Here is a 9,990-nt window from a genome sequence, read left to right as displayed (position 1 = left end):
TTTTGTAACAGTAAGCATTTGGTCACTTGGGATTTAAATCAATTAATAAGGCTATTACTATTCCTCGTGGCTGCATGTAATTATTATATTTGATTGGGTCATTATGATCTGGGGCATATGGTCCCTCAGGTGTATTGACAACTGGGATGGACTCCAGCCTCCCAGTGAGAGCCTGGCCAAGATTGTACGGAACCTAAACGGGGCCGAAATCCACCTGAACCCATCACTCACTTGCCACCACAACAGCACTGCTGATATTGCTTTCTCTATTGCCCAGTCTCAATGGGCAGAGACGCAGCCAAGAAAGCCATGGTAACTCTGGAGGAGCTGCAGAGATCAACAGCTCACACAGGAGAATTAGTTGGGTGAGTTTTATAAAGCATAAAGGAAATCATAATAGAAAAAACAGGCGGTTGGTGCAGATGGACAGTTTTAAAATGTTTTAGAGTGAAATTTTACTTTTGCAGGGCCTTTCAAAAAGATGAAGACAAATTAAAGTCTGGATTTTGTATTTTGTAAAAGTATTTTGTATATTTCTTCAACAATTTTTTTCTTTCTTTTTAATTTTATAGTGAGTAGGATTAAAATATCCAGGGACTTGTTCAAAAGAAGAATTGGGCTCACCTGTTCATTAAACTTTGCTTGATACAGTAAGTGTTTTGGAAAAGTGAACAACATCCTGTTTTTGTTGCTGAGAATACATGAAAAAATATATCTAGACCTGGAAAATGAAACAATTCTACCCATAAAATATGGGACATTAAATGCCTTTTTGTTTGTTAATGAAAATGCATGAGACCCTTTTTATGTTTCAAAGGCAATGATTTAGTGTTCCAATTTTCTACATAAATCAGACTACTTTGTCTGTTTCATTAAAATGTTGTGTCTTTAATGTGTGGTTGAGCAGGTAAACATGGGAAAATTTAGTAGCTAAATTGCACGTGGTGAAAACACAGTGTTGTGCAGCATTGTGTTGTGGGAGGCTTTTTTCAATCAGCTAAAGGGAGGCTTGTGAGTTGATGGGAAGATGGATGAGGCTAAATACAGAGAGTACCTGGAATGAAACCTGTTAGATGCTTCCAAAGACTTGAGACCGTGGAAGAGGCTCATCCTCCAGCAGTTCAATGACCCTTAACATAAAGCTAGAGCTGCAATGTAATAGTTTAGATAAAGGCATATTTTTGTGTTAGACTGGCTCAGTCAAAGTCCAGGCCTGAATCCAACTGAGGATCTGTGGTGAGACATGAGAACTGAAGTTGGTTGTTGTTGGTCGATCATGTAAAACCCCCAATAAAAAAACATTAGGCTTTGTGGCTGTAACATGATGCGAAAATGTGAAAAAGTTCAAGGGGTATGAATAGTTTTGCAAAGCACAGTATGCTACTGCTGCTTATGCTACGCTTTCACCAACTGCTGGTAAGTATTAGTAAGTACTCTCAATGTGGTTTTCCTTTTTTTCTGTGCCGCTCATCTGTTCTTGTCAATCAAGAAACTCAGAGGCAAGTTGCAGGCTTTGTGTGACGCTGACACTGTATTGGACTCGAAGCAGAAATCACCAGGAATCGCAACTTTCCCGACCCTCACATCTTTGAGAGGGGCAACTCAGGTAAGTTTATTTTCTGATGGGTGCTCTATAACAAACCTGTGAGCTTCTACAGCAGATTTTAAGAGCTCCATGTGTCTGTGGGCCCTGGTTTAAGCCATTCAACTTAAGCTACAGAAATATGATTTACAAAAAGAAAAACTGAACTCCAACGTAACTCTTTTTTATAAAACAGCTTCACTTTGAATCAAGATTTTACTTCAATCCTCAGAATTCAGAAGCCAAGCCTGGAGCAAACAAGACAAAAATATCAGAAGTAAGACTAAAGTTCACCATGAACAACCATCTGGGCGTGTGGACACCACAGCAAATTCTTTTGACACATTTCCATCTTTCCGTAGTGTCTTATGAGTGGATTGTGTCCATTGAAAATCTGAACAATGTTCCAAATCCATGGAAAGGATTTACTATGAACCGGTGTTTGGTGGTGGCACTGGCTGTGCTGCTAGTGAGCTCAGGAGTAAAGGAAGTTCAGGGTGAGTGCTCGTTATCATTTATTCACTTTATTTACACGCATGATACAATCTCAGGCTGACGGAAAGCTTGTTTTTGACTTATTTCAGTATTCAAACACAGTACACTAATGCTGTAATGATCAGTACTTTATTGTATTCTTTTAAACACTACAAGATGATAGCCTTTGTCTAACCTACAACTCTCAGTGTTTGGATTGTGTCAACAGACCTGAGGCTAATTTATATTTGTGTGTTTTAGAAGCTCTGGATTATTTTGTGGAGGAGACAGGTATCATGTCCCTCATTGACTGTCTCCAGACAGGGTCTCTACCTCAGGTATGATTCAGACTGATCCTTTTTATGTAACTCTACGTGTCTAAACAACATTATTTAGGTTTAGATCTCCTATAGATAAATGCATGTGTACATTGCCTCCCCTTGCAAATGAATGATTTTTATCCTATTGATGGTTTACACCTGAGCAGTAAATTACTCACAGCTTACATGTTATAGTTCCTTTCAAAAGTATTCACACCCCTTGAGCTTTTTCACATTTTGTCACGTAACAACCACACACTTCTGTATATTTTGTTGGTATTGTTTGCGATAGATCAAGACAACCTGATGTATAATTGTAAAACAGAAGAAAATTGTTGCATCTTATTCCACATTTGAGGCAACTATGCCTCAGTAGGATGAGTATTCGTCCTGCAATTCAAAAGTTGTGGATTCGATTCCAGCTTCCTCCTGCCACATGTCAATGTGCCCCTGGGCAAGGCATTTAACCTCAAGTTGCCTACAGATCTGCATATCGGTGTATGAATGTGTGCCATTGGGTGAATGTGGCTCTAGTGTAAAGCGCTTTGAGTGGTCGGTATGACTGGAAAGGCACTATATAAGCTCAGTCCATTTACCATTTACATTTCTTACAAAGTATGAGCTGCATCTGTATTCAGCCTAAGTTTACTCTTTATTTCCCCATATAATATCCAGTTCAACCGATTATTTTATTTTAATTAATGAAGAATATCCTACAGAGATCCAGTGTATTTTCTGCCTGAGAGTCTGGTCAACATGAGCTCCAGCAATTTTTTACATAAAGTCACATTGAATAAATGAGAATATTATTGAAACATTTATTTCTTTTAATAACGCAATTCACTAAGTTAAACACATTATATAGAATAATTACATACAGACGGAAGGTTTTAAGCATTTATTTTTGGTAATTATAATAATTACATTAGACCAAGAAAAACATTTTAATACAGAGATGTAGGAATAATGAAAAGTATATTTAATACCTTTCTAAATGTTCTTTTCAAAAGGTACTTTTATCCTGAAATAAATGCCTCATGGGATCACATTCTAATTCATTAATTATGACTGTAAACACAAGGACCTGAAAAGACAATTAAAACACAAATTCAAAACTCTGTCCAACATGCTGTTCAGATGACTCCATGACTGAACACTTGACCTATGTGTGGCAATGAACATAAAACAGGACGCTGCACATACCACCCCCACAGTGAAACATGGTGATGGCAGCATCATGCTGTGTGGTTGCTTCACCAGAGACCGGGAAGCTGGTCAGGGTTGATGGAGAGATGGATGGAGCAAAATACAATCCTGGAAGAAAACCTGTTTGTTGACTTGAGATTGATGTAGAGGGTATTCTTCCAGCAGGACAACATCCCTGAGCATACAGCCAGAGCTACAGTGAAATGGTCTAGGTCAAAGTATGTTTATGCATTAGAATGCCCTAAACGTATATTGATTCAGAATATGTGGCAATACATAAAAAATAATGTTGTCAGACACTTACTTTGATTCTGATTTAGCCTGACCTAAGAAGAATAGCAAAGAAGCATGGAAAAGAATGTCAGCAAAGCTTATAGAGACATACCCTAAAAGACTGTAATCACAGCAAAAGGGTATTCTTTTCAGGTCATTTTCCTTTCACTACATAATTATGAACTCTTTTATGTTAGTTTGTTTAAAATAAAAAAACCAAAAAATGTATTAGTTAGTATTTATTAACATGTTAAAATGTGAAAAAGCTCAACGGCTATAATAAATGTTGTAGGGTAATGTACAGGGGTTGGCCAATGAAACTGAAACACCTGGTTTTAGACCACAATAATTTATTAGTATGGTGTAGGGCCTCCTTTTGCGGCCAATACAGCATCAATTCGTCTTGGGAATGACATATACAAGTCCTGCACAGTGATCAGAGGGATTTTAAGCCATTCTTCTTGCAGGATAGTGGCCAGGTCACTACGTGATACTGGTGGAGGAAAACGTTTCCTGACTCGCTCCTCCAAAACACCCCAAAGTGGCTCAATAATATTTAGATCTGGTGACTGTGCAGGCCATGAGAGATGTTCAACTTCACTTTCATGTTCATCAAACCAATCTTTCACCAGTCTTGCTGTGTGTATTGGTGCATTGTCATCCTGATACACGGCACCGCCTTCAGGATACAATGTTTGAACCATTGGATGCACATGGTCCTCAAGAATGGTTCGGTAGTCCTTGGCAGTGACGCGCCCATCTAGCACAAGTATTGGGTCAAGGGAATGCCATGATATGGCAGCCCAAACCATCACTGATCCACCCCCATGTTTCACTCTGGACATGCAACAGTCTGGGTGGTACGCTTCTTTGGGGCTTCTCCACACCATAACTCTCCGGGATGTGGGGAAAACAGTAAAGGTGGACTTATCAGAGAACAATACATGTTTCACATTGTCCACAGCCCAAGATTTGCACTCCTTGCACCATTGAAACCGACGTTTGGCATTGGCATGAGTGACCAAAGGTTTGGCTATAGCAGCTCGGCCGTTTATATTGACCCTGTGGAGCTCCTGACGGACAGTTCTGGTGGAAACAGGAGAGTTGAGGTGCACATTTAATTCTGCCATGATTTGGGCAGCCGTGGTTTTATGTTTTTTGGATACAATCCGGGTTAGCACCCGAACATCCCTTTCAGACAGCTTCCTCTTGCATCCACAGTTAATCCTGTTGGATGTGGTTCGTCCTTCTTGGTGGTATGCTGACATTACCCTGGATACCGTGGCTCTTGATACATCACAAAGACTTGCTGTCTTGGTCACAGATGCGCCAGCAAGACGTGCACCAACAATTTGTCCTCTTTTGAACTCTGGTATGTCACCCATAATGTTGTGTGCATTTCAATATTTTGAGCAAAACTGTGCTCTTATCCTGTTAATTGAACCTTCACACTCTGCTCTTACTGGTGCAATGTACAATCAATGAAGACTGGCTACCAGGCTGGTCCAATTTAGCCATGAAACCTCCCACACTAAAATGACAGCTGTTTCAGTTTCATTGTCCAACCCCTGTATCTCCAAGTGTGTTAAAGGACAAAACAGTAAAGTTATACCCATTTCAACACAGTCGCTTGCATCATGACTCAATAGCAGATGCTACAATAAAGTAAAAAGGCTTGTATTTTTGTAAAAACTACAAACATTTCTGGAGTTCATGAGAAAAAATCATGTTGCTGCCGGCTTAGAAAAGGTTTTTTGAGACAAGCCCCTATGAAGCTGCTTGGCCTTCACTAATCAGGCTTTCATTCATAATATGTTTTATGAGTGTGAACCTTAGAGAGGTGAAGTCAAGAAGGCAACTTTATAGTTAATCATTATTGAATGCATCTTCCACACCCTCGTTTATCAGACGGCAGTATAGTAAAACTGAAATTATGTTATAGCTTGTAGTTTTCGTTGGATTATCAGTGGCCCCATACGGCCACCCCTTGGAAAACGTTCTAGAGGCGCCCCTGTCTGTTGATCATTTGTTGTTAGAGTGTTCATGGTTTCTCTATTATGTAGTTGTGAAAGTGTCTTGCAATTGAAACAGTATTTTCTGCTCTCAGTTTTCCATATGGGACAGTGTCACAAGTTGGTGGGGATCCGAAGAACTTGGAGCAATACGGAGAAGAAAAAAACCAATAGGCAAGAAAGCAATCCTGAAACCAAAAGTAAAAGAGTGAAACAAATATGGAGCTGATTTAGAGGTTTCGGTTACAGATTCATGGGATTCCTGAATAAATAACAAACAAGTTCAGATTGGCTTTGTACATGGTTATTTGAATACATTATTTAGTTGCAGGAAGTGTAATAGTCAGTGTAATTATTTATTTTTGATTGTACATATTAAGACAGAAAGAACAATTCTAGCATGCATCGTGTAACATTTATTAGTTATATCGAAAGAAATCTATTTAAATAAAGTGGATTAGTACAACTGTATAAATACTGCATGCAACAAAAGAACGCAACATCTTTTCCCTCTGAAGAACATATCTCAGCTATTCTGAAACACTTTTAGCGACATCCGCATTCCTTGGCTATCATATCTGGCTTGATGGAGAGAAAGCTGCCCTCGTCGTTCCAGTCTATCACCTCCAGGGGGTCGTAGGCCAGTGGCACACAGCAGGGCCCCCGCTCGTTCATGTCTCCCCTCTCAATGTGGTAGCTGAGTAAGACAGCGTGGTTGTTGCTGTTGGTTAATGGGAATGTGCACGAGCCACGGCAGTTGTTGAGGTCAGCGCTCTGGGGACCCAAGAGGAGCTTTTCGAGGGACACTGTGAGACTCCCAAGCCCGCAGATGGGTCCCCTGGTTGAAGGGCCTGCTCTGGTGGCCCTCAGCTTTTTCTGCATGTTGTATGTACGGGTCACCGTCTGTAGGGCCTTTAGGAGGAGGAAGGCGCAGTATTGGCTCTCTCCTTTTTGAAACAATAAAGAAGATGTTGGTTTATTTCATCATGCTTAAACAATATGATCAGGCTCATGATTTTCTTCCACACACCTGCTGCTGGTTCCTGTCTCTGGAAAGCACTGAGCTCTTTGAGCCTATCCAGCTTCTCTGACGCTCTGTTAGGCAACATTCCCTGCCTTATCATCTCCTTTATCTGCTCCTCATTCTTCTCCAGCCTCTGCCTGAGCTCCTCCAGCAGATCAGGGGAGAGGGCCAGCTGTCCAGGATGCACCGGTTGGCTGGAGCTCCAGCTGGTAAAGGAAAAGATAGTGGGAGCGGTGGAGTTAATGATTTCCACCAGTAGGGTCTCGCTGGTGGATAGGCCAAGAGCCAGGGGAGGAAGGGACTGCAAGGAGTCGAGTCGCAACAGAGGGGGCTCGGTGCGGTGCTGGGGCAAGACGGCATCAAGGAAGCGCCTCAGCTCACAGAGGAAGGAGAGGGAGGATGTCTCCAAAGAGGCCAGTGATGAACCTGGCCTGTTTACATGTCCAGGACAGAGATGTCACTCAGAAATGATCACACACAACAACACTTTAAAAAAGGAACATGAAACCAACCTTCTATCAGTTCCTGTATCTACATAGAAAAGCAGAAGAGGAGTCATGTTGCTTCCTGATTTTCCACCAATAAGGACATCTTTCAGGTTTTCTTCTGCATGACAGGAAACATGAGGTGGTTAGACATGACATAAGACATTGAAAACAAAAAGACAAAAACATATCTTACTCATATTCGGGGATTTTGCCTGAACAGAAACCTTCCATTTCTGGTCAACATTTCCCTCAGATGATCTTCCAGTAAGCAGTATGTACATAGTCCCGCCTGAAATGCAAGCAGACTAGGAAAGAAAACTCGTGGTCAGAACTCAGTGAAACCTGCAACGTTGAGAAAAGGAGTCACATTTCATGCATATTGTTGCCGTCACTGCAAACTAAATAACAAAAAACATGTAAATATTCTGTGTGCTTGTAAGGAAACTAATTTAAATGGCCCATTCTTCCTGACTTTACTAAAGCTGCTTTGACACACTGTAAACTGCATACAACTGACATGACTTGATGAGAACAATAGACAAAAACTTTTTCATTTCCACAATTTATTTAATGCTGTTTTTTTATTAATGTGATGGTGAAGTACAAACATATTCTGCAATAAATTAATAGAACTGTTGGCTTGCTAGTGAACCATGTGTTAAATTAACACCATGCTAGCAATTCAAATTGTGCAATTTAAATTAGCTTTTAGTGGGTGATTGGTTCAACTGGAGGAGGGGTCCCAAATTAGATTCTGCTCGCGGCCCGAAATACACTCGGACCAGCTCTGATACAGGTAATGTTCATAATATGCAAACCAATTTGACACATTTCTACAATAGATTGGGTTTTTTTCTGTACCTGCGTGTTTGGCTGCAGAAACTGACTGGAGAAAGTGACGCCCAGCTCTCCATCTGTGAGTGGGCTTTTAAACGCTAAGACCAGCACTGGTTTTAGCTTGAATAATGGGGACTGAGGGAGGTCAAAGGTTACCATGATGTTTTCCTGATCATCTTCTTCTGATATGAGCACTAATAGAGAAAAGATATCATACATGACAAAAATAATAAAAACAACTGTTTAAAAAAAAAATCTTGCATTGTAAATTCTGATACCTGCAGCTGGATACAGAACCTCCACGCCTCTTCTGTTGTTCCTTCGTATTCCCACACTGAGTTCTGACAGGACTGGTCGGGATGAATAATCAGACTCCCTGCAGATTCCAAGCAAAGTCAGGCTGCTGTTTACGAGCTCACCATCGTTCCCCGTGGCATCATGCAGCGCTGCAACCATGTCATCCACAAAGCAGGGTGCATCCTGCAGCACTGTGGAAGCTGCATAAGAGAAGGAATAAATCAGAAGAGCTGCAGAACTAACACACACTTAAAAAAAACAACATAAACCCTAACATTACAGCCCGACCTGTTACTGCAGGGCCAAAACTACTCCAGAACAGGACCAACGGCAACATGTTTGACTGTCGGTGTGAACACCTGTGTAGTCAGACGTCTCTCAGTCGCTTGTTTAGTTTGGGTCAAGCTCCAGAGGATGGGAGTAACATCCTCCCACTTTTCCTTCTCACTAACAGAGGAGCCAGGCACCAAAATAATAATGATTTTAAAAAAAACAGACGTGTCCTTGATGATTTGAAATTTCTACTGCACAGAAAGGCAAAAGGCAGGATGGATGGCTTGTTGAGCCTCCTCAACTTTGACAGGTCAGAGTGAAAACAAGCATAAAAGGGAGGGTTTAATCTAAAACAAGCATAGACTAAAGGTGGACCATTAGAAGTTGTTTTCTCATTTACTTCTGCCAAGTAAAAGTACATACTATAGCTTACGATAGTAAAAAATTGTCTACCATACAACCAAGTGGGTATTTTTTTCAGAAAAATGCATATTTACAACTCAACAAAGTTTAAATTGTGTTTAAAGAAAGAGTTTGTAACTGCATCAAACCATAGTTCTTAACAAATGAATTTTCACTTCACTTCACAGTGTTATGATACCATTTAAGACATTTATTTATTAGGAATATATTTCTCCTTTGGGACATCCAGAAATCAAATCAAAATAATTGGTAAAAAAAGAGAGTTTCAAACATTCTATATCATTTAGATAAATGCAACCAAAAAAGGCAATTTAAGCTGAACCAACACTACCATCATGTTATCCTATGACATAGTTCAGTTTATGGGGTCTCTTAAATTGCAGACAGGGGAAACAGATTCCTTATAAAGATGTTACTCCCTTCAGGTTCTCACAGATGCAGCCTTGTTTTGCAGACAGTCAAGGTCTCAGGGCTGTTCAGCACTTCTCTATCCCAGGAGATAAAACCACGACCCATTCATGGACGTTGCAACTCTTACAGCATATTTTTTCAATGCTTATTTTTTTCAGGGAAAATCTTGAAGTGTTTGATTGGGTTTTTAGGTGATAGACCAACACAAAGTGGGGCATAATTGTGAAGTGGAAGAAAACCCATACATGGTTTTCAAAGTATTTTATGTTATTTAACAAATAATCTGAAGTGTGGTGTGCATTTTTATTCTCCTTTGCAAAATAGATCAAACTCAGTGAGACTGGATGGTGAGTATGTTAACATCAGTTTT

General features: G+C 40.3%; 1 protein-coding gene and 1 long non-coding RNA gene across 6 annotated transcripts; one reads left to right on the top strand and one right to left on the bottom strand.

Moving 5' to 3' along the window:
- Positions 1 to 124: 124 nt before the first annotated feature.
- LOC124873674 lies at positions 125 to 6,153 on the top strand. Of its 4 annotated transcripts, none has more exons than XR_007039597.1 (7): positions 125 to 365; positions 573 to 650; positions 1,490 to 1,606; positions 1,815 to 1,859; positions 1,945 to 2,079; positions 2,318 to 2,394; positions 5,963 to 6,153. It is a non-coding gene; the product is annotated as an uncharacterized LOC124873674 (long non-coding RNA). The 4 variants fall into 4 exon arrangements; XR_007039595.1 differs by having other exon boundaries at positions 128 to 365; positions 1,779 to 1,859; XR_007039598.1 differs by lacking the exon at positions 573 to 650 and having other exon boundaries at positions 129 to 365.
- Positions 6,154 to 6,209: 56 nt separating this feature from the next.
- On the bottom strand, positions 6,210 to 8,964 carry amh (anti-Mullerian hormone). 2 transcript variants are annotated; one of them, XM_047374510.1, is made up of 7 exons: positions 8,802 to 8,964; positions 8,495 to 8,713; positions 8,241 to 8,410; positions 7,573 to 7,684; positions 7,404 to 7,497; positions 6,898 to 7,097; positions 6,210 to 6,814 (listed from the first exon to the last, which is right to left on the bottom strand). In XM_047374510.1, the coding sequence occupies exons 1-7, from the start codon at positions 8,848 to 8,850 to the stop codon at positions 6,414 to 6,416; spliced, it is 1,245 nt and encodes a 414-aa protein (XP_047230466.1). In that variant the 5' UTR covers positions 8,851 to 8,964; the 3' UTR covers positions 6,210 to 6,413. The 2 variants fall into 2 exon arrangements, with proteins under 2 accessions (XP_047230466.1, XP_047230465.1); XM_047374509.1 differs by having other exon boundaries at positions 6,898 to 7,322; positions 8,802 to 8,963.
- Positions 8,965 to 9,990: the final 1,026 nt, after the last annotated feature.

Source organism: Girardinichthys multiradiatus, chromosome 9, assembly GCF_021462225.1.
Source record: "Girardinichthys multiradiatus isolate DD_20200921_A chromosome 9, DD_fGirMul_XY1, whole genome shotgun sequence".
In the NCBI taxonomy this organism is placed as follows: domain Eukaryota; kingdom Metazoa; phylum Chordata; class Actinopteri; order Cyprinodontiformes; family Goodeidae; genus Girardinichthys; species Girardinichthys multiradiatus.
The sequence above is the reverse complement of the archived record's forward strand: the minus strand, read 5'-3'. Positions and strand labels throughout refer to the sequence as shown.